At 42.7% G+C, this 27,113-nt stretch overlaps 1 protein-coding gene and 2 long non-coding RNA genes across 15 annotated transcripts in view; 2 read left to right on the forward strand and 1 right to left on the reverse strand.

Annotated features, from left to right (window-relative positions):
- Positions 1-12,634, reverse strand: part of KALRN (kalirin RhoGEF kinase) — a 526,665-nt gene extending 514,031 nt beyond the window's left edge. For 12 of the 13 annotated variants that reach the window (XR_012623758.1, XR_012623759.1, XR_012623760.1 and 9 more), the window contains exon 1: positions 12,095-12,312. Coding sequence is in view for 10 of the 13 variants with exons in the window: in XM_074828707.1 (XP_074684808.1) it covers positions 12,095-12,167 (73 nt within the window). In the remaining 3 variants the exon portion in view is untranslated. Of the gene's footprint in view, positions 1-12,094; positions 12,313-12,567 lie in introns of those variants that run through there. The other variant, XM_074828701.1, reaches the window with a different exon arrangement.
- The window catches only part of LOC141925121 (uncharacterized), a 28,639-nt gene continuing 12,933 nt past the window's right edge, over positions 11,408-27,113 (forward strand). Inside the window, exon 1 of the long non-coding RNA XR_012623761.1 lies at positions 11,408-11,538. This is a non-coding gene — a long non-coding RNA (uncharacterized LOC141925121). The remainder of the gene's footprint in view (positions 11,539-27,113) is intronic.
- Positions 12,118-25,145, forward strand: LOC141925122 (uncharacterized). The gene is made up of 2 exons (XR_012623762.1): positions 12,118-12,202; positions 24,758-25,145. It is a non-coding gene; the product is annotated as an uncharacterized LOC141925122 (long non-coding RNA).

Consider the following 27,113-nt stretch of genomic DNA (forward strand, 5'->3'; position numbering starts at 1 on the left):
ATGCCCCAAGTAACTAACACGCCCATGGGAGACATCCACAGCACAAACTTCATGACAAAGTGGTTGGCTTTGCAGCAAAAGGGAATCTGGCACTCATAAAAGACAACAAAAGCAGGATCACAGCTGTAAATGTCTCCTGAAAGCATTCTCTTCAAGAAGAGATCTCAGTGAAATATGGAATATATTAGCAAACCTGGGCTGGAAAGCAAAGCATTTTTAGGTAGGTGGAACTTTTTAATAGCATGTCATTAAATCTCTCTTACATTTAGCATTTAATAGATGTAACTTTCACAGCAGCACGCTCATTACAAAAAAGGCACAGGGGACACTACCAAATAGTGAACAGAATGGACCTGGAGCCCAAGTGCCTCATTTTGTCAGCATTCAGGTACCATGGTGATGAGCAAAATCATCTGGATGTCTTAGCACAGTAAATTAGAAATATCCTCACTCTGCTACCAATCCTCTTTGGCCCCATCCCCACACAAGTCTGTCAGTTGAACACAGGCCAAAATTTCCGCCTGTGTAAATTACTGTAGTTCCTCTGCTGTCACTGGCATCGTGCCATTTTTTATACCAGATGTGGCTCTGACCTATGTATATTTAAAAATAGGGTTAGTGTAATAAAAAAATCGTAAAACTGTTTGACTGGTTGGTGTGGACATAGGCAAAGCGTGTTAATCCCATTTCCAGGACTACGGCCAAGATGTACAACCTGTCTGAAGTAGGTCATCTGCATCCATATATAGGTACCCATATCAAGTGGTTTAAGACGAGCTGAGTTTTTGCATGTCTCTCTGATTTCACCTGTCACTTCAGCCATGACTTTTGACAATCCTACAGTAAAAGGGATTGGTGCGCTTTTCCTGGTCCATGCCCTGCCAACAGAAGGTAAAGCCATGCAGCGCTCCGTCAGGGTTTGCTCCACCACCAGGACATCAGTTTTTCAAAAACACATGCACAAAGTCCATACAACCTCAAGAAAACCACTTACTGCAGCTTTGTGCCTGCTATCTCTTTTTTATAGATGGGTTTGATGAGACTTCCCTATTCAACACAAAGACTGTGTCTTTTAAGTGTTTTGAAATGCTGTACTAATTCTGTGTATTATTTCTAATTAACTATTATCTCCATTACAATTGCACACCATGGGGAGCTGAGGATGACTGAGCCAAGCAAAGCAATTATTGTTCATCCTGCACATCTCGAGCACTGCTTGACTTCTAAGGTGGATGCTATAGAAACCTGTCCTTTGACTACCCAAGTAAGAACATACCAGCCATTGGTTTTGAACTACTGCCCATGAGCATCATAGGGCTCCCAGGCACAAACATCACAATGGAGCTGAAGCTGAATCAAGCACTAAAATCAATCCCAATCACAGCAACCAGGTCCAAGCTGACAGTTACACCTCACTGCACAAAATAATGACAAGCAGTTTTTTAAAAAAAAAAAAAGAATTCCCATGATAAGGGCTTGCATGCTGGAAGGTGTCATTTTTACAAACTCCTGTTACCACACAGATTAGTTTTAACTGATCTGAACTCATCTAACAAACACCGTTTTCCCACTGTTCAGTTTTAGCACTAGAGGTGTTTTAAACTGAGCCAGTGTTAACAACTTTCTCCTGGCCTCAAATAGTTCAAGACCATCTCATTAGGAATTTGATAAATAACCTGAAGCAGCCGACAGATTACAGACTAACAGGAATCTGTAATAGATAGCTGACCTATTTAACACCTCAACTAACTTTAGAGCAGGATTGAGTTGAATAGGAGCAAGCTGTTAACGGGAGATTCGCACAGCGTAGATGTAAGTCCTTGAAGCACACAAGATCATTACTATTTACCCGGTAGGCCTGACTTGCTCCTTTGGACTAAATTTATCTGAATGCTTCAGACTGACTCTATTAGCATCACTCCTGAACTCTCTGCCTCAGCATGGAAAAGCAGAGCAGGAAAGTTAAATTGCTGCAAACACAGTGGCAGTCAGATCCAAGGAGGCTAGCTCTTCATGACATATTTCTGTGAACAAGAGGCATTAAACCTGAAGTAGAACACCCAAGGATTTTGGCTCTCTGTCTTTTCTTCATAGAGAAATGCCTTCTCTCCGCAGCATCAAAACAAGACAGGCATTTGGTGCAGTCACCATTAAAAGACTGCAGTGGCATAATAATGGTCTTCCATTGTGAGGGGCATCTCCTAGAAGAGAAAACCTTGCTATTTTTCCTGTGCTTTGCAGTACCTCCTATGGCTGCCTTCCCCATTCTGCCCATGGTACATGCATAGGCTTTGCCTGTTCCCTCCTTTCACTATGCACCCAGACAAAGTCTGCCAATTTTTTTCCTCTAATGTGACAGAAAACCTACCTTTGGCTTTCCATCCCAAAAGCTACAACTCCAATCAAACCTCTTATTGTCTCATTTCTGTGATTTCCTTTTGCTTCTGACCTTCCCCACACTGACATCACCTGCTTCCCTTCTGCGGAGGATGCAGGCATGCCGGCTGTGATCCCCTTCTCAGCCAAGTGCCCTCCAGCTCTGAAGTGCTCTGCTAGATAACTTTGTTGCATTCTTCCATGTTTTTTTAGGTTTCCCTACCGTTTTCTTATTCCTTCCCTATTTTTCTGCTTGTACCTTACTCTCAGCCATTCCTTCTGCTCCACACCCAGTGCTAGACTCTGTAAGTCCTCTGGCTTGTCTTTCAGGCATGTTTAAAAGCAAAGCAAAGCAAAAGATAAGCCTTCAGTTAAGTGAATTCACAATTCACTTGACAGCTTTTATCACAAGCACTTGATGGCAGGGATCATCTTTTTGCTCAGCGTTCACACAGCATCTGCTTCAGAAGGAACTAATCACTGACTGAGAACAATAACACAAACAACGAACTCTGGTAGAGAACCATCATAACATAATGACAATACTGTAGGTCCTGCAGGAGGACAGCCCTATCAGAAGTTTAATTGCATCCATTCACAATCCTTCAAATGGTCTCCTGCACCTATAGCTTCAAGAGCTACACAGACTGACAGGTACAGCACTTGAAGGGCCTGCTGAAATCGAAGGCAACCCGCTGAAACTTTTCATCTGGAGTTTCCACTAAACTTGTCCCATGGGAAAAGACAGTAGTAAACAGTGGAAGAGAAACACAGTCCAGACGTTTCCACAGAAAGTAAATCTGCTTCCACAGAGCACCGCATATTTCTTGCTAGCTATTATTTTTAACCTCTTGCAGATTTATTTTTACTACAATTTAAACGTATCTGTTATATGCCACAACATTATTATTACTATGAGAGACACTAAAATAGCAAAGTATTTTAGGCACTTGATACTATTTTACAAAACAGGGAATTAAAGCCAGCGATGACTGCAGATTACTGCACATGACCCCCTTTCAGCCTTACTACTTAAAACCTCCTCTGTGGACAGAAGAAAGATGAGCAAAAATTGTGGAATTAATCCCAAAGTTGTGGTGTGCTTTGTCTTGCTGTTTAACTATCAGGGAGCAAAAAAGGAATTAGAATACATCCAATGGGATGAACTTCTGCCTACTGCTACCAGGCTGTGGGCACAGCCCAGAGCCACCAAAGCTACCAGCTAAGCCTACATGTCTCATACCAAAAAGCACCTGGGATTGACATGTACCTTAGAATCACAGAATAGTTTGGGTTGGAAGGGACCTTTAAATTTTGACTAGACTTTTGATCTAGTCCAACACCCCTCCAATGAGCAGGGACATCTTCAACTAAATCAGGTTCCTCAGACCCCCATCCAGCCTGACCTTGAATGTTTCCAGGGATGGGGCATCTACCACCTCTCTGGGAAACCTGTTCCAGTGTTTCACCACCCTCATCATAAAAAATTTCTTCCTTATCTGTAGTCTGAATCAACCCTCTTGTAGTTTAAAACCATTTCCCCTTGTCCTATCACTACAGACCCTACTAAAAATTCTATCCCCATCTTTCTTATAAGTCCCCTATAAGCCTGGAAGGCCACTATAAGATCTCCCTGAAGCCTCTTCTCCACGCTGAACAACTCCAACTCTCTCAGCCTGTCCTCACAGGAGAGGTGTTCCACCCCTCTGATCATTTTTGTGGTGCTAACAATGAGGCTTTCGTTCCATTTTTCACTAAGCTGTTTTAAGTAAGCAAAAGTTTGTTTGTGCAAGGGCCTCAGGTTTTGGCTTCGTAGTGTATATTATTAGACTTAATAGAGTATACATTTAAATAAATAAATTCTGTTTTCATTAATCAGCTTAGCTTTTCAGTGCTCCAACACTGATGGACGTCTATTTGTACCAAGACAAACTATGGTAGAGCGTAACTTTCTACTCCTGAAAAACACTGCTGCAAAGCTCTTTGTTTTCAGCTTGGGTGATGTTTGGCACAACAGTTTGACATTCACTTACAAGACTGGTGAAAAATATGCACTGCTAATTTTCTTAAGTGCCATGCCAGCGTCTCTGGGGCCACATGTTTGCCTACCTTCCCATACAGTAATATGATTTGCTTCCAGCTAATAAAGTGGACTTTATATCATCTAAGGAAAGAATTTAGTTAGGGTGTCCCCCTTCTTTGTTATTGGATGATATATTCATGGCAAAGAGCTACAGTTGATAACATCTTTAAAATACATATTTTTGTTTTCCCTAATGTGGGGGATACAAGCCGATAATCCCTGCAGATCTCCTTTTTCTCCCCCATTGCCCCCGTGGTTTATCATGTCCAATTAGCCATCTGCCATGCCTGCACTGCCATACAAAGGAAGCCCGCTCTCCTTCACCGCAGCCCATCAGCAGGGCTATTGTTCCAGCTGACAAACAAGAATCAGACACTATTGTTTCCAGCTGACGATGCTGCTCCCAATGTAGGCTGCCAGTTGCCATTAAAACAGCGGGAACACCAGGGTACACTCCAGGAGTCAGGAACCACGCCAGCAGTGCTGATATTACCAGGGAACCTTTACAAAGCTCTTTTCAATATATATATATTCTAATTTCAGGTACTAAAGTAACCCAGGCCCAACTATCACTCTTCAAATGCCAGCTGCACCAGAGCACGCTTGACCTACTACCTTTACTGTACTGCAGACAATCACAATCTCCAGAAGAAAGAAACATCTTGGAGTCAAATCTTTCCTTGTAATGATTTTTTTTATTTTAAAGGTAAGGCATGTCTTCTACCACTTCAGCACATCTTATTCCACACACCACACATGCAAAAAAAAAATAGTTTTAAAAAACCTGAAAACTCCACTAAGTCTACATGGATACCAATTATGTAATGAGGTTAATTTAATTTCTCTCACAAACACCACACACTCACCTTTTTTCCCAAGGCCACTTTGCTAAGAGAAATGACCAGAGCAGCTGGTCTGCCAGTCACCGAGATGTTAAATTGAAGATCATTTCCTCTTATTATCCTCAGCAAAGCATGATGTGACCTTACACTAGAAACTACAGTCTGCCTAATTATGGTAGTTTTGTTCCATCAGTGAAACTGAAATGCTGGTTTGTATAATTAAGGTTACAAAAAAAGGAATTTCATTTTTAGTTTTAAAGGCAATTTGTTGCCTTGAAGTGGGAGTGTGACAAATTAGGCCTATGTACCTATATGTTGGCAGTCATCACATTGTGTAATTTGGAAGAAACAGAAAACACTCCTAGATTTTAGTAACAAAGCCACACATGTTGAAAAGGGAGAAAGAACCTCAATAAACCACAGTTTATTCTAGGCACTAGTTAATGAGAATGGGCAAGTAAAATGAATATTTGTATTTAAAAGTAGAAACAGAATTATCTCCTAAGCCCTTGATTAGGAAACAGGACTTATTTAATCTTCAATAAATGTTTTACATGGTATTTTACACTCCAGCACTGAACATACATAATTTTAATATACCACTTTGAATCTTCATTAATAGTTCAAAATAAAATAAATTAAAAGTAACTGAAACTAACGTCATTCCACAGTAGTCACATATGTAATGACTTTTGCAATGACTTACAATAGAGGAAAGTCTTTGCCCTAGGTTCAAATACTGGGCTCATTCTGAACCAAATCTGAAATACAACATGAAAGCTTAAATATTTTGCTGAAATATTAGCCCATTCTTAGCACAAAATGCTCTAAATCCCATTTCAACACACTGCAATCCACATACCGTACAGGTGACGGACTTGAACCTAGATTTACGACTGCCATTGCAGTGCCTGAGCCAAATTCTGTTTTCAGTTACATCCATGAAAACTCCCAAACAATTCCTCTGAAGTCCTCTGGATCTGTGCAACAGTAACACAATCTGTCCCAGAACTGAGTGGAAAAAAAATAATTCAAAATATTATGACTTCTTTCTTTTACAGCCCTCCACACTTTAGGGTTCTCCATTCAGACAATCATATTTGACTTCTCTTTTTGTATTCAGCTTTCTTTTGCAACATGTATATTGTAATATTTGCTGTTATTCTTGCCAGACTCTCTAGGCAAAATTCCCCAAGTGGCAGAGTCCCTTCAGTTAAACACAGGGTGCGTGTGCCATGCAAGGCTGTAAAACGGGAGTTGTTTATCCAAAGAAATATTAAAAGCAGGACACCAGTCCAAATCAAACAAAAGCACAAATACCTCTAAGATGTTTCATGACTTACTTTAAGTTCCAGCCATAAAATGCACAGCGCTATGGGTTTATAAGGCCTAATACTCCATAAGTAGTTTCTTTGATATAACTATGAAGTACTTAAAATACCACTGGGTACTGTGCAGTACGTGTCGCCATGGAGCTATAAAGCTGCTATACATCCATAATCAACCTTCCTAGGGACCGTAAGGTCACAGCAGCTGAAACAACAGAATACTTCATCCCCCACCTTCAAGAGGCCCAGAGAACCTGTCCGGCCAGAGGACTCCGCAGCAAGCTCTTAACGCAAGGGTGTGCTTGGAAATTAAACAAAACCAAAAAAACAACCCACCAACCCATCAAAGTTGCTCCCATTTTAAACCCTCATGGTTTCCCCCCAGCAGGTTATTATTATGGGACTTGATAAAATACACTGTGGGAGGCAGGTGGTGGGAAACAGCAATAGTTATATTTGCCTGGACAAGTTGGATGCTCGCTTGTATCCATGCAGCTCATCATCCCAAGACATGCATGGCCATCTAAGGCCACATGCAAAACTGTCCACACAAGCACTAGGAGGGTTGTACAGAGCTCCTCTTTGGTGACTTTGGGATGTCACTTTTATTCTTTCAGAGTTTCAACCCCAAAACACAGCATAGGCAACAGGTTCCCCTCTCCCACCAATAACCTCTGTAGATGTCATATTGAGCCTCATTGCATTGCCTGCAAGTCTGCTATAAGCTTATGTTCTCTATTGCATCCTGTCCTGGAAATCAAGGATTGTGAACTTCAGCTCTGAACAGAAGCTGGGTGTCAAAGGCATCTTCCTCTGGAAGTAATTCTGTTCAGTGTTAATTGAATTAATATCAAATAGAATAAATATCTTCCTACTGGCCTATAACACAATACAATCTCATCCAGAAGAAACACATTGTAAATAACTATCAGATGTCACCCCTGTTACCCTGTATGTACTTCTGAATGAGGAGGAAGGAAGAAGTATGGGAAAGAAATGCTTTTCTGAACATAAATCACCAATTTAAATTGCTCCCTTTCAGGATCAGACAAAAAGAGATCCTTCCTTTTTGTCACAAAACCTCACAAATCAGAAGGTTCTGCCCCATTTCTGAGCAGCATCTGCAGGGCAAGAGAGGGAAAGAGGACAGACATTCCCACCAAGAACTCTTGATTCACCTACACGTCCTCTGTCAAGTCTATGTGCCAATTCTCAGACTAGCAAAGCTCCCTCCTCCTAAGGAAGAAGAGATAGGACAACAGCAGGGTAAAGCCACACAGCCTTCTCCATGCACTGGGGTACCCAGTGACAGAGGCTTGGGAAGATCTGGGTCCCCACCATCCTCCTCCCCCATGTCAATCACATGAAAACACAGCTGCATTAGACCATAAGGAAAGAAACTTATATTCCTCACAGGGTCAGAGGTCAAAACCTCCAGAGAGTACAGATTTTAATTAACAGCATCACCTTAAAGAACAGAGGAGCTTTCCAAGTGGTAGGCACAACCTGACAGTCTTTTCTAAAAGACTGTCCTGTATCAGCACACATTACCAGACCAGGCCTTATAAATCATAAATCCTCAAGGTGAGGAAGCCAGACATCATGCAAACACCTCACCCCCACTGACAACTCGATTGAATCAATTTATCTGCTCTAGGAGGAGACACTTGATTCCATCAACCACAAGGAGCACTTCTCTGCAGAGATCATTTCAAGCACATCTATTGATCAAACAGCCTGGCCACTGCCAATCATTTTAAAGTTATTTAGCAGCAGAGCTGCCAGTCACTTGTGCACAAATGAACAACACTGGAAGTATAACCAGCTGGTGGAAAGCAGAAAGCAAACAGAATAATTCATCGCAGTCAAAGAAGATGGAAGAATATCAATTTTCAACTCACTCACAGGAAGTATCGATAACAAAGTCAGCATCTTTGTATCAGACATAATCAATGTTATACTTAAGAGCCAGAAAAATAAATTAGAGAATAAAACTGTACCTGCTAGTGGATAAGAAATATTGATGATCACCCATGTCAGTAATTGGTAGTTTGCTAAATTGTTCTGTCATGACCTCTATAAATATTTAAAATTTTGGTAAAGGATTTCCTTGTATCTTTCACCTCTGCTTCCAAAACACACTGCAGAAATTCCTGCAGCTTAGAGACAAAGGTAAGGCTTTCCCTCTGTGTCTGTATCTGAGGGATATCTGTCGTTTGTATGCTTTACAAAGTTAGTTACTTTATGTTTGAAACAACAAGTATTTGGATTGTGTTCCATGCAATATAAACATCTTGGTGCACATTTAATATAGACTACTGAGAGTTCCAGAGAACTTGCTCATATTTTATCTGTCACCAAAATAGACATAAGAAACTTAATAAGGCATACCTAGACATAGATTTGGTTTCTTATTCAAACAGAAGCGACAGACGTCACGCAGAAATTACTGCCTCAATTCAGCAACTGCTGTTATCCCAGAAATCAGAGCTGGAGACTGCAATAGTCATTTCTGCTCTTAAAGTCCCTCTGCCTGTTAATTTTTATCCCAATTACATAGGGGTGCTTCTCTAAAAGAAGGCTGAATTACTCTCTGCATATATCTGATGGTGAAAACTACAATAGTCCCTACACTGCCTGTCTCTGGGGATGTTTAACTGACTGCCAGGATCAGCCACGCAGGTGTTAAATCCACCCTTTTCTTCAGTCATTCCTAGTTCTCATCAGTGTAAGCACCAGAACAGACCCTCTTTTATTACCTCGTGTTAATTCCTTCAGTTTTACTTTCCAGGTACAGCTCAGAGAGCCGCTATCTCAGTTGTCATCGCCGATAAAGGACGGCTACCTCCGAGTGTTTGGGTGCTGCCGGGGGAGCCGCTGCGTGCGCGGCGCCATTCCCAGCCTCGGCCTCCTCTGCTGGTACCAGGGAGCAGCCTATCGATCCTCCCGGCTCAGTGCAAAGCCCGGCTGGTCGCTAAAAGCCTCTGAGTAAGATATTTGTTGGTTGGACTCCAATTTTTTCACTGAGGATAGTGAGTTCATGCTTTTCCATGTAGCAGCTTTGATTCTGGGAAGAGTTTAGGCAGTTTAGTGTATACTTGTGCTATTGGAGCAGCTAATCTTTAAACCACATAGATTCATTTTTTATTTCATGTGAATGTACAAGAGCATGTAAACCACAATGGACATGCTTTACAAATCCAGAATACAAGCCAGGACATAGAGAATAAAAGAAAAAAACTAATACCAAGGGAAAAAGGATGCTAAGTCAATGCAGGTCTCTGCAGCTATTACAAACCAGACCCTGTCTCACAGTCCTTACTCAGGCAGGATTGCCACTGACAGCCAAAAAAGAAGAGTGTGAGAGTCAGTTGTGACCTGTCTACAGCTGTTCTCCTAAGCCCCGCATCAGCTGTTCTCTGCCATCCATTAAAACCAACTTCAGACACACACAGACCCCAGAAGTGAACAGCGCACAAACAATGCAGGAAACCAACAGTGCCATTTCGCTCCCGTGAGTCATGCCTGCTTTCGTGCTTTTCACCCATTTCTCTATAATGTTGCCTGGCCATTGTAACAGCTGACAATCAGAATAAACAGTTCAGTTTTTTCATATCATCTTTTTGGACACAAGATGCTACATACCAGCACAGAAACAAGAATTTTGTCATCTCCTTCGATGAAGCTTAATGTAGATGAGATGACCATCAGGCATGGTGTATGCATACACACTTCAGTGCAAGGATGTGGCCTAGGCATCCCTTCCAGGACCACCTGTGATTCTGTTTCCTCAAGAAGCAGAAGTGTTAGAAGACTTGCTGAAATCTCCAGGTTCAATGTATAAGGCAGGTGACAAGTGTATTCATGGATCTACAGGTGAAATTGCAGGTGAAGGAGGCAGACTGGGAGAAATGTCTGGTCACATGGCTCCCTGTTCTTTTTCCTTACTTAGGAATACTTTTTTTGTAGGAGGTAGACAGACCTGGCTCTCTCCAAATTCAATTCTGCTAACATGCTTATGTTGAGAAGGCAGTGTTACAGAGAAATGATTCAGCTTTAAGGGAAGGAGGGGAGAGAGAGAAAAGGTGGGGGGAACCTTAATTAACAGGTTCCTTTTTAAAAAAAAAAAATTGGTGGGTTCTTTTCCTTTTTTTTTTTTTAACAAAGCTGTCATTGTTGAGACTTAGGAAATTAGCTTGTAACCAGGTAGGCTATCAACAGGCAAATATCCTATGGCTTAATAGCTTGTGGATCACAAGATACACACAGCCAGATCTTATTATAGTTATCCTCTAGATCAAAGGGTTTTCACATAAATGAGGTGCAGTCTACCATAGCAGGGAGCTGCTGCAGGCCTTCAGGATTTTACTTCTTTAAAGTTTTGGTGATTACGGAATTGGTTTTTAGTAACTGGAACTCAAAGCATTGTGTGTAGCTAATGAGCAGGTAGAAGGAGGAAAACAGCTGAAAAGCAAAGTCTTGACAAACAGCTGTGGCAATAAGTCAGTCCTAGCCTAAAAGGGTCAACCCCGTTATGAAACAGATATTCAATCCTTTACAATTTTTAATTAAAAAGCTACCAAGAAGCCTGTAACACTTTCTTAAGATTTTGTCCGGGGTGGGGGGGACGGACACAAAACAACACAGACCACAAGTTGTGTCAGTTGAGATGCTGATCCTGTGCAAAGCCCTGTTTCAGAGCCGAGGGCTCCCACACAACCACCACCTCACAAACGCGTGGTACGGTGGGGATTCATCACGTACCCATTGCCCGGAGAATTTAATTAGCCACCGCATCATTAGCGAAGGCCCCACACCACGCTCTGCTGCAGCCCAGCTACACTTCTGCTTCACTTCAGCATCCTCCGAAACGGGAGAGCGAAACACTCGGCTCTCGCCCTGCCCTGAGGTACTTTACGAGCCCGTCCCCGCGGGGTCAGCACCCCCGGCCGGCAGCGGGGCTGCGGGCGAGCTCTAGCCCAGGGCGCTTCGCCCGGCCGGAGCGGGGCCAGGCCGGGCCGGGAAGGGCTGGCAGCCGCCGCCTCTTCCCAATACCGGCCGGTACCCGGGCGGCCGCTGCCCGGGGCGGGGGCCCGGCGGGGCCCAGCAGGCGCAGCCTCCCGCGGGGGCGACAACGCGGCGGCTGTCCCCGAGCTTTTGTGCCCGCCCGGGGCGGGGGCCCCCGCCGGTCCCCTCCCGAGGCGGGCGGCGGCGGGAGCGCAGCTCCGTGGTAGCATCCTCCCGGGGGCGGGAGGGGTGGGGGACCGGGGCACGGACGAGCCGAGGGGCCGCGGCGGACAAAGCGAGGAGACAGGCAGGCAGACAGGCGGGGATCCCCTCCGTTCCCCTCCTCTTCCCTCCCCGCGGCTCCGCTGCCGGCGGTGCCCGCGCCGCCGCCAGACCCGCATCCCGCGGCGGAGGCAGGGCCCGGCGCTGCCCCGACCCCTTCCCCGCAGCTCCCCTACCTGTTCGGAAGAAAGCATCCACCTCGGAGTCGGGGACAGCGCCTTCCTCCGCCGCCCCTTCGGCGGGATTCATGGCTAGGGGAGAGGCGGCGGCGAGCCCGGCGGCTGGTAATATCCAGTGAGTTAGGGAGGAGGAGGAGAGCCGGGAGAGAGAGAGAGAGAAAGAGGGAGGGAGGAGAGGAGGGAGGGATGGAGGCGCGTTTAGCAGCGAGCCCAGCCGAGCGCCGCCCGGATCATCCCTTCCGCGGTGCCTGCGGGGCGGCTGCCCCAGGGCTGGGCTGCGCTGCCCCCGGGCTGGGCTGGGCTGGGCTGCGCGGGGCGGGGTGCCGGTGCCGAGCCCCGCCGCCGCCAGCCCCCTCCCCTCCACCCGCTATTGTTCCGACCTGCTCCGCTCCCCCCCGCCGCCGCTGCTGCCCCTCGCCGCGCTGACAGCCCGGCCCGGCCCCCGGCGGCCGCCCCCGCCGCTTCCCTACCGGCACTTCCTGAGCCAGGCCGGGGCGGCTGCGGCGCCCCCCGCCGCCGGGGCAGCCCGTCCGCGGGGCGCGGCCGCTCCGCGCAGCAGCGCGCCCCGGGCGGGGGCGGGGGTCCAGCTGCTACCGGCGGGGCGGGCCGGGCACAGGTGTCGGCCGCGGCTGGGGGGGGGGCAGGGGGAATTTTTTTATTTCCTCCCCCTGTGCCCTCCGCAGCCGTATCGCCGTGCGCCTCCCCCCGGCTGAAGAACCGCCGGGCTGTCCGCCGGGCAGGTACCCGGGGAGCGGCGCCGAACGCCGCTGGGCTTACATGGGAAAAATGTCTTTTGTTTTGGGGTTTGGTGGGGGATTGGTTGCGTGTTTTGATTTTTGTTCATGGGCTGAAGGGCATGATTGCTTTGGAAGCGATCAGCGCAACTGCATGTTGTTGCAGGTATGCCTTCATGTTTTATTCTTTACAGTCCTAGGCAAGTAGAGAGCCAAAAAGGAGTTTGAAAAGCCAAGACCCTGGTCCCAGCTCAGACATTGATTCAGCTAGCTGAATGATTTTTATTTCTCTGCTGCAGCTCCAATATTCGTGATTTGGGACAATAATTGTTGTCTCAAAAGGAGTGCTGTGAGGAATACTTGTTTGTACTTTGTTAGCAGCTGTGTTAAATATTATTCCCTGAGCCCAGCTATCAAGATTTCAAGCACAGACAGGCAGAGATAGACAGAAAGACAGATGTTTGCCATTTGGGCACTTTCATTTCTTCTCCTGTTCACCTAATTGAAGTCTCACCAGCTCCTCATTCTGCTATAATCGCGTAACAGCTCTAAAACTAGCAGCCTGCTTAAGAAGAAATGTTGCTGTTTCACCTATTCAAAACACCATTGTAAAACAGCAGTGTTACTCTCGCACCTCACAGTTGTTCATCTTTGCTACCTCTACCGTTAAAAACAAAATTCAACGGTTGGAGTAATCACCCCTCTGGCTGTATTACTCTTGAATAACCCATCCTTGCTGCAGAATCGCATCTCCCACTCTGAAGAACAAAAGTCTTTTAGCCAGCACGTCCTTGTGCCCTCATTGTCATTATCCTGAAGGGGTAATGCCCAATCACCACTCCTCTGCCACTGAAAAATTCTGGTGTTTAAGGGACTCTATAGGTGCACAGGAGGAACTCAGCTGTAGATGAGGACAAAACATCTCTGGAACCTGGTCACCACAGAGGGACTCACTGGAGCACTTCAAAAGAGCTAAGTGTCAGTCTAGTGTATCTCAAGAAATAAAATATGCCAAATGGCAGAAATCTCAGAGCCAACTGGTTGTAAGTGACACTATTTGGATCAGATCTCAATCTGTCAGGTAGGTTAGCAGCTGAGGCTGGCAGAACCTTTCTTGTTTCAGCTCAGAGTATTTTACACAACAGAGGAACATGGGTTTCCTCCATCTCATCTCAATAGCACATAGAGTAAGGCTGGATTTGGATGTATGCTCACCAACTAGATACATTACACTTGATAAAAAGGCTGAAAATTTCCCTGCAGAAACTTAACTGTCTAAATGGCATTGACCAGGCAGGATGAGCACAGGGATCCCAGTCACATCTTCTCCAACCTTACCATTTACTACTGGAATTGAAACAGAATTGAGAAGCAAATCATATGTCGTGCCTGGGGACTGCAGAAATAAGAGCAAACATCCTATAGAGATCTATCTAACATTTAGTTTCCCTCTGGTGGTCCTATTCCCTCCCTTCTCATCTCTGATCTACTGCCCAGTTCCTAAGCCTAACACCAGCTGGTTTTAACTGAAGCCATTTACTTTTTTGTGTTTACAGATAAAAAGGGTCATTTCACAACTATCTGCAGAAAGTACCAACACAAAAGCTGTGTCTAGGCTGCTGAAGCTCATTACAGACCTCTGTGCTGCCTCTGAGCTCACCTCCTCAGGACAGCCACTATGCCAGAACCACCTCCATATCAGGAACGCCAGCAGGAGGGCATTACCACAGTACAAGCACCTGAGTACAATCAGTCTTTCAAGCACCAGACTTTCTTCAGTGACCATTCATCCTTTCTTCCACATCACACCATGATGCAGAAAATCCTTCCATCTTCCAGGCTTAAGCAATCTGCATCTTTTCAAAGCCCATCTCAAGATCTCATCTCTCAGTATTCACTACCCACAACCCAGATTCTTTCCCTAACACTCCTTCTCCCTCAGACTCACATACAGGTTGGTTTGTGAGTGTGGGCTAAAGCCTTGGTAGCTGGGAATAACGTGGCTTCCTCATGAAGCACTTTGAATCCTCTCAGGTTTGATACAATCTGGATGTTTTTAGAGTCAAAGAATTCCTCCTTCAGGAGTATCCTTAGAAGCTAGACAGGAGTTACCCATAAGCAGGGAGGATTTCATATCATCCAAAGGGAATTAATGTTGTCAATGACAGAGAAATTTATATTCCTCTTTCATTATGATCCCTGCAGGCGTGGTGTAGAGCATCAGTTGTAGAAATCATATAGGCTATAGAAAACATCTTTGTCTATAACCTACAATCAAACATGTTAGAAAATGCTGAGGGAGGGAGAGCAGTTCATTTAGCTGACCTGCCATCCTGATACCTACACAGATTCCTGGTTAATGATTAAACCAGTTAAGGTCCTTATATTTAACCATATAAAATACTGATGTCTTCTGAGAACAAACAATTTTTTTCTTCACAGAACAACTTCATTAGAACAAGAATGGTCCCAGATATCTCATATTTTGAAACAAATGGGAGTTTCCACGCTTAAAGAATAAAAGTAGTTGGAGGTTTTTTCATCCAGTTTCATTAAAGTATATCAAGACTTAGCCATGCATTTTTGTTGCCCACCTCTGCTGTGCAAAGCACAGCAAGTTTGTTCTTCTGTGCTTGCAGCTCCACTGGCCAGGGAAACCCTGCACAATATATTCACTGTTTTCATGGCATTATCATTGAAGCAACAGTCCTGCTGTCACATTCAGCACACACTTCTCATATGCACACACCATGGCAATGTGGGACGGGGAGTATATCAGATACCAGTAAACTTTAGTGCAACCCCAGACATTAAGTGAGCTACTATTTTTATTAACACTGCAAGCAGAACAGGGCTGTCACTGTAAAATATCATTAACAACTAGGAACCACCATGACTTCAGTTCAAGTCTTGGCAACAAGTTTACGGTTTTTGTTGTTCAAAGAAGAGCTGTTAAATATAGAATGAAATACTTTCTGCAATGTATAAATCACTTTTTAGATATAATGCTGAAGGCACCTACACTTTCCTTGAATAACAAAACATGAAAAAAAAACCCTGTAGAATTACATAAGCCAAAATACACTAGTTTCACTGACAGACGCTGCTTTAATCTTTTTCATGGCTCTGCTTGACAAATACCTCAATCCATACCAAACAACTTAGTTTAACTAGGTACGAATGTTTTTATTTGTGACAGCCCCTAAAGCTGCTCAAAGATCAGAAACTGTCACATAGGCTTTTGATTTAAGGCCTCTGCAAGAGTCAAGTTTTCCAATAGGATGGTAATAGGTGGCATCTGAGATGAAACATTTTTCAGATACATCTCATGAGCTTGCAAACTATAGGATGGGAGGAAGGAGAAGAATTTGAACAAGAAATCAGTAAAATTAATCTTTCCAAGACAGCAGATCCAAGACAGGAGAAATGTATTTGAAGGCTCTAGGACAGTTGCACTGCTGGAAACAGTACAGCACTCCCAGAAAGCACATGCAACGTGGGTGTCCTGCACAAAGGATCAGGAGTCAAGCACCGCGAAACACAGTACACGCACCAAGGGTTCTTATTCAAAAAGAAACAGGGAGAAAAACCATCCTGCCAGGCCCAGCAGACGAGCTGCAGTCGTCAAGGTGCTGCAGAGACCGTTATTTGTGCAGAAAGCCTCTCCCTTGCAGTGTCACAGCAATGTCTAAATACAGAGTGTTAATAGGTAGATCAAAGACAAAACCTGAATAGCAGAGCAGGAAAACATAAGTCTTAAAAGCACCTAAGGCTGCCTTGTTAATAAGCTATTTGCAGCTATATTCTGGGGTATGTGAGAAGAATTTCTCACACCCGGAGACCTGTTCAGACCTATGTCTAGGTATTAGAGTTGAAATTACTATGCTCTTAAATGGGACCAGGCGCAAGGGGTGGAAGTTTCCATCCGTATTCTAAACTATCAGGAATGCTGCAAGGGAAAATCTGCAAGTCCCCCAAAACACAGTGTGCAGAGAAGCCTCTAGGGCAGGATGGAGGAGGCAGAAGGCAAGTTTCATATGCTTAGACTCAAATGCCCACATATATGCCAAAGATTATTTCTGCACTCAGTAGACTGCACATCAAGGTTGGCTTTACAGCACCCACACATACATTTACACACATAGGTTAGCTCTACCGTTTGCTCAGATGTGGAACAGCTGTATGGGCAGGCATAGAGCAAGCTCTGATCCCATGCCAAAGGCCTTATCCCAGCATCATCCCAGCTATTGTTATCCTTCCCATCTGGATCAAAGCTGAAGTGGGAATGTCCACTCAGTTGCCATCTAGTCTCCTCTTCCAGAGTCAACATTAGTTCCAATTTCCCTTAACTTGGACAGAAAGCTGAGCAATAATCGCTCCTCTCCAGAACCCACCATATCCAGAAGAACATTATAACAATTAGCAAGACAATTTAAAAAATATAAAGTAGTTTTATCACTGTGGCAATGCAGAGGTTTGCTAGCATCAATAGACAGATGAATGTGCCTCTTCCGTAAGATCTATATCTGCATTTGCCACTCTGGCCACAGAAGCTTAAACTGAACTAGCAGCAAGCAGAACAGCTGATGCATCCGAGAAGAAGATACAGGTCTTCTCTAAGTTTACAGATATAAATCTGGAAAGAGTCAGTAGTGAGTGAAAATCCTTTCTCCCCTGGTAATTATTTGGACACATTTGTTAAATAAGTTGCTAGCACTAATGGATCACAGATTCTATTAATGATGAAAAAAGAAATTTAAAAAATCTAATCATGAAGATGATATCGCTCAGCCAGACTCCGTTTGCTGCAGTGGGGTAGAAGAGAGAAGCTTGCGTTGGCCAAGTGTACACTGTACTTTTATGTACATAAAGAACGTCAGTCTTAAGCACTGTTAAGCTGGAACATTTTATTCTAACTAAGTTTCCTGCAAACATTTAATCCTGATTCTGCAATTTTGCCAGATTCTTGGCGATACTGAGCAGTATTTATTTACCAGAAGCTCCTAAACTCCATGCAACCTCCCAGGCAAGTTCTGCCCAGTGCAGAAAGAGTTACAGAACTAGACCAGAAAAAGGAAGTATTAAATATTGAAGTGTTTTGGGAAGAATGTAAATGTACATAGTAGCTATTCAAAAAACCAATTTTAAGGTGAAGCATGCATTAAAATTAAACAGTGACTACTACTTTATTACCACAAGCATTCATTTCAGTGCACTTGTAGGATACTAATTTCACACATGGTTGGACATAAATACTAACCTGTTTTCCATTTCACCAGTATAAATCAGTGTGAGAAAGAAGTTTCTTCCTGGGATAAAAGAAAAGTAATGGTGTTGTATGCAAAAGCAAAATCAATGTGAGCTCAGTTTATTTTTTTCATAAAAAGTTAGAAAACTAAATGATTGGATTCTCCTAAGAAGCCCTAGTAAACCTAAAAGTAATCAGCTAACATGTTAATAGTATCCTTAGCTCACCAAATGATTCATGCATTCTTATTGAATTGGGTGGTGTCATCTTTGACAACCTTTCAAAATCTTCTAGACCTCCTTACTACAAACTACACTATACAGTCCTCATAAAATCCCGTCAGCAACCTTTACAGACCCTATACCTGGCAGCTGTTTATCCTGCTTAGTGCTTTACAGTATCTGTAACACTGAAAACATACATTGTCATTTTCATGCCAGACTCCACCCAGTAACTGGAATGTCTATTCCCAAATTACCCAAATGAATAAGGTTCATCAAATAAATTTTGGTTTGTTTTTAAGTTAACATCACAGTATCGTTCAGGTAAATTTACACAAGTCTTATCTGCAGAGCCTCACATGAGGAATTGTCACAAGATGCTCCTTAGTTGTTTTATTGCAGTGGTTTAGACTTTGTTTGGGTTTTTTTTTTGAAAACAGAATTAGTGTTACTGAAGGCAGCAATCAGTAAATTACTGAGGCCAAATCTGATGTCCGGAGTCATTCAGTGAGTTTGAGTTTTCACCCACATGCCTGCAAGCACACACAGCCGTTCTTTCCACTAGATCTCAGGGGCAGTCATAACTCTTCTTGACACCAGGAGCAGGGGTTGGTTATTCAGCATCTCCCTGCTTTCCAGTAACTACTTCCCTCCAGAGAGCGTTAAGAGTCTTGCTGAGCAGATCTCTTCTGCCACCTTCCCCAGATATCTTTTCAGTCTGCCTATGTCTGGAGAGTTTCCAGATGTTCTCCTTCATTTATTGTCCTTTTGGCTTATTCTTTTCCACCTAAGAGCAGGTCTCCTATCTCTGCTGCCTATAAACAGAGGTTCACAAGGACAGAGAGTAGCTCCAGCTTCCTCCTGGTATTGCTTGCTACAGGCAAGTGTGAAGGAGAGAAGGTGTTGGGATACTGGGAGTACAAAAGAGGCTCGTGACTGCAACCAAAGACTAGTAACCAGGCAAGGAGGAAGATGGTTCCAACCAGCCACATCCTTGTGCTTCCTGGCCCCCCGGGCTGAGGGCCAGCCTTCCACCCCCCTCCACAATGATTACAGACCTGGCGCTTAGCTGCTTACAGCAGTAACTCAGATCTCACACAGCTCAAAGCCTATCTTCACTCTGAACTTTAAAAGTAGGTCTCTACTGCCACCGCAGCTTGCTGGGTGTATCTTACACTTCCCAGGCATTAAAAGGTCAGGGATGAATTCCTATGGTTCACAAGGAGACCTGGACAGACAGACAGACAGGGATGATAATGTACATATGGCATATTGGAGACTCCTGATGAGGTTTGTGCCAGTTCCGACAACTGCAGAGATGAATGTTCTTCACCCTACAAGAGATGCTTCAGTGGCAGAACATTCAAGGAAAACCTCAGTACCACAGAGAGGCCCAAAAGCCTCTGTATGATTTGGGTTTTCAGTATAAATGGACACTTTGATATTTGTATTTTTAGTTCCAGTGCTGATGGGATCAAGATTCTTGCAGAAGTGCAAATCTGGTGTGCTGAGAGCTTAGAAGGAGATAAAATTAGGAACCAGATGAGAAGTAACAGATGATACTGTTCTGCAGAAGAGGCGAGACAGTATTTGAAGACAGTTTTCAAAACAATATTGTTCCTCGCCACTGTGACACTTGCTCTGAGAGGGACGTCATTTATATGACAGCAGGTAAAGCTCACATGCTTTCTGCAGTATAAGACCTGCCTTTAAGGCAGGTATTTCTACAGCCCTTTCTGTCAGTCTGATAGAGGCTGGTATCAAAATTGCCCTCCAGGAAAGCTGTGCTATAAATTCTTAAGGACCACACATGATTCTGAGTATCTTTGAAAACATAATGCCTCACAGCTGCTGGAGCTGAAGTACTCCCTTCCTTCAAAGGGTAAACCTTCATTGGTCATCTGGATCTGTTTAGAAATGCTGATATCTGCTAAAAGGAAGCTCTCTGTATCACTATGACTGGTACAACAAATCTAGAAACTGTACACAAGTACCAACCATCTTCCTTTCTTTGACTATGTCATGTCAGGTCTTCCCTGTACTCTGGTGAACATCTGGAAGAGACCAAACCCATGCTATGCGATGTTAGCACACTTTATTTCACAGACAGCACTAGACAGCTCACGCTCCAGAGCTGCACAAAGTCTGAGCTATAGGCCACAGGCCACCTGGCTACCAAGAGCCAGCGTCTTTGGACCAAGCCTCTTTGGTCCTGATAGAACAGAGTTTTTTACCAGCAGATCTGGTGTATAACAGACAGAAGTCTACGAAGGCCTTCATACACTATCTTGTCAGTTATCAGAGAAAGCATGACTCATTTCATCAGGGCATCATTCCTTGGGTTTAGCTGTCTGGGGCAGCAGCAGGGAGACCAGGATACCAAAAAAGTACCCAGAAGGAGAAGGCTGGGCAACCTTTCTTGTTTCAGTGCAAGGCAGAATTGGGCTAATATCAGTTTTTAACACCTAATACATTTGCTGTAACACATAGCTTTGGTAAAACTGACTGAAACAATTCTGGAAATAGCGAGAAAGAATTCAGAATGGTTTTCTTTCAAAATTTGACATTTTGACTCTCTATCTGAAAATGTGGTTTTTTGCTTCAGAGACTTTTATTTTAAATGGTTGGTGGTTAAAGACAAGCCAAGTATCCTGAAAGGGAAACAAATACAGGGTGCCTGTGCAGCTCGAGCAGTTACGGCTACTGGAAAAATTCTGAACCTGCGTACATGCAGTATACACTCAGCAATATTCAGTCTGGTATGTAGCCAAAGAAAAAAATATTTTTACTCCAGTGCCAAAGCCAGAACAACAAATATATATTAGGTAGAAACAAATATTGGGAGTAAGGATTCTTAGATTCAAATCCGAGGTTTCTTTGTGCTGTGAACCATGACCTTCCTGAGAACAATTACCCCTCTAAGTAATAATTAACCTATCTGCAACAGGGCTATAGTGTATTCTTACCTTCAGGGAAAGGCTAAAATCATCACAGTTCAGTGAGATATTATTAGATCTACAGCTGAATGACACACTACTTCAGGGTGAATTTTACTCCTATGAGAAGCCTTGGCAGATCCTTTGCACTGAGGTGAATTCCACATTGCCATTTACGGTGGGTGGTATAGAGCTATAGCAGGATATTTTGGTGCCCAAAAGACACACATTCCCCTTCCAGCTTCTGTTTACTCCTCCCAGCTGGCACTGCAGGCACAGTCTGGGCCACAGCCATATTGGTCCCCATTTGCTCACAGGAGCGACACCCAAAAACCTGCCACCCCTGCTCCAAGTCTGATGTGCTGCAAGTGCTAAATAATATCCGATTGCAAGTTCTGCCAGGAGAAGCTTTCATCTCAAAGATAAACCTCTTCATCAGTTATAAAGTTTAACAGCACAACATGACAAATGAATTTAAGATTCAAATGTCAATATTGTAAACAAATGCAGCTTTCCTAGGCAACAGAAGTAAACACTGCAGTCATTATTATCATTCATGCAGTCAAATATCATTTGAAATCCATGAATTCATATTTGTTTATATGTAATGGCATTTTAATCCTTTTATTTTAATCTCTTGCCAAGGCCATCATTCCTGCTCCCTTTATATATGTGTCTATATACATGCATATTTGGGCTGATTCTTCTCCAGTCAATGGAAAAGAGTTTCACACACACTTTTTTTTTTTTTTTTAAAAAGTGTGAGGAACCAAATTGAAACTAATTTTGGCAATGAAGATTAAAGTTCTCTACTAAATATTTTTTTTTTTTTTACCAATGGCTATTATCTTGTCTAACTTATTAGATTATATAGGTTTTCTATGCCTTGTATTTGCAACACTGTCACAACAACAGCTTTTAATTTTAGTCAGTAGTGTACATAAGTGTCATAAGTCTACTATTGACTCTAACTGTGGAACTGGAGTAAAATCCCAGGCCTGGTGAAATTAAAAGCAGAAGTCCCTCTAACATCAAGGAGACCACATTTCATCCAAATGCTTTTCAGTCTGATCAGTATAAGATGTTTTTATTGCTGAAAATCCCAGGTTCAAATTCTACTATCAGCACAACTCATCATCCATTTAGGTTATGAAACTGGAACTAATCTTAGAAAGTTTAGTCAGGAGCAATTTCTCTTACTTCAATTAAAATGAACCTTTATTGCATTCTATATGTTTTCAGTAAAGGGTATTGTTCAGAAAATTATCCTTCCACCCTGTATCAATGTGTTCCAGGATCTCCCCCACTACTTTCTTCTGCATCAGTTACTAGACCTTGCACTACCCATGATAACACCAAGTTTTTACACTTGAGAAGTTGCATCTAATTCAGAATTCATCAGTTCACATGAGCAGCTTAAATTATTTTTCCTAATGCATTATCGTGTATTTATCTTCACTGAATTTCATTTGACATCATATTGCCCAATCATCCAGTTTTATTAAATCCTTCTGGATATCCTCCCAGTCCTCCATACTTTCTTGCTTGATTTCACTATCTCATTATTTAATTAATCTTCTAGATCATTATGAAGTGTAGTGAAAGGTATGTTCTCTACACTACAAAGTGATTATTCTTAAGATTGAATAGGATTTTGCTGTGATTTTTGCATCACAACCATGAAAACATTAGAAAAAGAAAAATACTCCAACATACATCCCTAAAGATAATGAAAGCTGGATGGACTTCTTCCTTTTTAGGGGCACAGTGGTTTGCTCTTCCAGGCCCAAAAACACTTTCTGTGGTTTATGGTATGGTAACAAAACAGCACACACTTAAAATAGAGCCTGATGCTTCCAACTTCTCTTGTGCAAGGGAGTTGAATATCCCTGATGCATCAGTGGTGCCTGTGTTTGCTTTAGTCCTCCTTGTACCCAGGAAGAGCACCATAAGCCTGATACTGCTCACTGACATGTTCTCCTTCCTTCTAGGAGCTCTTGCCATCTCCTGCAAACCCAGGTGGGGAGAGGGAGATAAGCGAGAAGGAAAAGAGGAGGGAAGGAAAGCATCACCACACTGGGATTATGCCAAGAGCCTGGTAGACTTAAGCACTCTACTCACATTACAGTTCTGTAGAATTTAAGTGACAAAGACCATGAAAATAATTTCAAAAATCCCTAAAGAAATGACTATATCTGCCACACTTTGCCAAGGCGTGGAGCTGCCTCCTTGCTATGCTATAGTTTTGTCCATAACAGTGTGGGTGGACATTTTTAGACACTAACATCAGGCAGAGGAGCTACTGACTCAGAATCTACTGTGAACTTTCAACTAACAGGAGTCAACTCCAAAGTCTCCCACTGGAAATCAGTTTGCCACAGCCTCCAAGAAATTGATCCATGAGAAGGTTTCAGAAACCTCTAGCTGAGCATACCCAAGTGACATTGCTTTCTGTCCACCGCCAGCCAAAGACACACACTTCTTCAGAGCTCAGTACAATTTGCATACAAGTCTACAGAAAGACAGTTGAAGCTCCAGGGCTGTCGCTTCCTTATTCATTTTGGAAATACTCTCAACTAAAGCAAAATTGCCATTGGTCTTCTTCCAGATTTCAAACAGAGAAGAACTGCGGGGTTTGACTCTTATTCGTAGTTTCTGATTCTTTAGGGCAATGCTTTCTCTTTCCCTACAATTGGCAGTTTTCTACCCATGCTTTTAGAAATCTCATTTTCCCATCTTCTTCTCTATTACTTTAATGAAAGACAAAGTATCTAAATAAAAATTGAAGTTGGGGGTTGATCAGTGAAACTCAACAACTGTGTGCCAGAGTTGTCCGCAATAGGTGGAAAGGCTCATTGAACCCAGAAGTTCCCTCTCGGTCCTGTGCCCTTCTCTGCCTTCCAGTTACACTGTGACAAGGGACAAACAGGGTAGCTCTGGTTAGGAGGAACACGCTGAACACAAACACAAAGATTTGGATTTTTTTTTTGCCTTAAAGGTATTTTGCCATTTATAAGATTTTAAATACTACCATATTTTCATACATAAAGCATACATAAATTTTCATACATACATAAAGGTGTTTTGCATGTACATGAGTGACTGTGTGTGTGTGCACGCACACACATTCTTATACACGCACAGGAATCTCTGGATCTTGTAACAATTCTGCTATGGATTTGCAAAATGACCTCAAGCAATTCACAGTTCTGTGCCTCTCTTTTATACTTCTGTAAAATGATTATAGTGATACTTATTTGCCTCACAGGAGTGGCAGGGAGCCCTCGTTCCAGTTTATAGTGTTCTGAGATGCTCAAGAAGTGCTAAAGAAAAGTGGAGAGTTAATTGGTTCATAAATTGTCAACCTTGCGGTCATCCTCCAGGTTAAAAATAGCTTTAATAAGTCAGTTCTTTTTGAGTTAACACAGAAAAAGGCAATTACTTATGACAAGGTAGGAAGTTGGGGGTTTTTTTGCTGAAATGAGCCCAAACACTAATTAGTGTGTAAACATTTATTACAGATTACCACTCTTTGGAGACCTGCAAACAAACTTCAGTACAATCCTAACAAATGCTACAGCACAGACTGCTATGCACACATCGCATATACTTTTTGTAACATATTATTGTAATACTAATTGCTTCAAGACATTATGATGTAATTATAACACCGTTATGGAGACAAAACAATGTTTCCATGGTTCTATCAAGATGATGTATGATACCAGAATGAAACAATGTCCATGTGCACATATAGAGGCAACGCTGGATTGTCAAAGTGAAACGAAAGGATGATGCTGTGAATTGTTGATGAGCAACCTTTAACAAGAAAATAGAAGTGTCACCAACACGATTCTGCAAAGATGGCATGATGTCCAAATTAAATAAAACAAAATCAAAGACATTCCATTTAAATCATGTTATGAACGAGAGTCATTTATGCTTTTGTGATTCAGCTTTTTAAATGAGTCAGTTACACTAAATGACAACGTTTTGACAGTTCATCTTGAATGGCAAGAGGATCATCTGAGCCATGAGCTTTTTTTTTTTTCTCCTCTAATCACCTTCCAAAGAGATTATAAAAGTGTATTTCTGGTAAAAAGAGTGGTTTCATAAAGAGAGCACTCTGAAGATCAATATTTATTCATTGTCAGTGACCATCACAGAAAAGCTCTATTCCTACATTTTTTTGCCTATAATGTCTCATTTTTACTGTAATACCTACAGACTGAACTAAGATCACAGCCTTATCTTGCCACATACTATCTAGACTGTATGTGCAGACAGTCCCTGGTTTGGAAGAGTTTGCAGCCTGAACAGCAGAACTCACTGGGACATTTCAATCCAAGTATTATATTTTAAGGAAAAACAGTCTTCCAAAATTCAAAATTTCCCCATAGGAGAATTCCAGATTTGCCGACTTTCTTTCTTGCTTCTTTCTCTCTCTTTCTCTCTTTCTCTCTCTCTCTCTTTCTCTCTCTCTCTCTTTCTCTCTTGCCACATTCCTCACCCCTCCATTTTCTCCTAAGATTAGTCCTCCGGCCTGAACTACTTCCCATGATGTGTCACATCTCTGCCCTAAATAAGCCACCACATGTTACAGGAGCCAATCTGTTCAGAAATCCCAACCCATATAGAAGAAATATCCTTCCTGTAATTGCACTGAAGTGAGGATGGTGCAGAATCTGCAGTTCAGACAAGCACATTTCTGGCACATTTCTGTTCTCAGCTGCATCATCCATACCTGTGCATCTGGAGAGGCAACAGCTTGAACCCTGCACTGGTGTGCAGTCACAAAAACTCCCACAAAATCTTCAGCTGACTTGTCAGTGCCAAATGCATCCTCCTCCTCCTCCTTTTCAAGAGATTCTTTCTTGTAAGGAAATATATTATACTACACAGAAATCTCTCTCAAGTGACCACCCAAAGAATTAGAGAAAATGGGTTCCCCAGTAATGGCATTGATTTTTATTTGACCTGCAGTTAAAATCCAATCTAGGAAGGCTGATGTATATATTACAAATAACCTACAAGGCACATTGCACTGAATAGAAGTCTTAAGACACATCCTGTATTAAGATGCCTCTTCCCAAATAATTTCCTAATTTTTGTGACTGCCTCCTGCTTAAGGGTCATGTGAACAAAGAGATGCTGAACCACTGTCACCTCTCCCTCTCCTATTTGAGCAGCAGAGGATCCAGCGTGTACATACTGTAACTTCACAATTTCCATAGCAACACCAGAAGGGTCTTGTTAACCACAGGTAGCGCAAACACTCGCAAAGGTTTTAAACCATTCTGCAAGCCTTGAAAGGAAGGTGCCAAATACACTGATTATAATTTAAAATTCCTGATAAGAGCATACTTCTAAAGTAGCAATTGAAAAAGGAAATCTCTTTCAGGTGGAAACAGTATTGCTGCTGTTCAGCAGTTGTAAGACAACTCCCTAAGGAAAATCTTCTACTTCTTATAAAATGAAATATTATTTCTATAGTTAATATGAATCATGAGAGAAACTTTACTACAGAAAAGACCACATCATTTCATCTAGATAACTGTTGTTTTTCTATATATCTGCTATATAAAGCTATAACACAACTGACAGCCAAAGAGAAATAGAGCAGTAATGGTGCTATTGCTCCCTCTACTGTAAATATTCATTATTTCATATTACAGGTGATACAATCCAAGTCATTAAAAATAACTAATCAAAAAAACAGCAATAAAAAAAAAATATGTTTTCAGAATGGCATAACCAAATTATTATGTTCCCTAGCAATGCAGTGGAAAGAATATTCAATGAAATAAGATGCCTTTTTTTTAATGTATAAAAAATCAGCAGGTAGCTGTAGGTTTTAATTCTAGCTGTAGTCATAGG

This window comes from Strix aluco, chromosome 6, assembly GCF_031877795.1.
Source record: "Strix aluco isolate bStrAlu1 chromosome 6, bStrAlu1.hap1, whole genome shotgun sequence".
NCBI classification, from domain to species: Eukaryota; Metazoa; Chordata; class Aves; order Strigiformes; family Strigidae; genus Strix; species Strix aluco.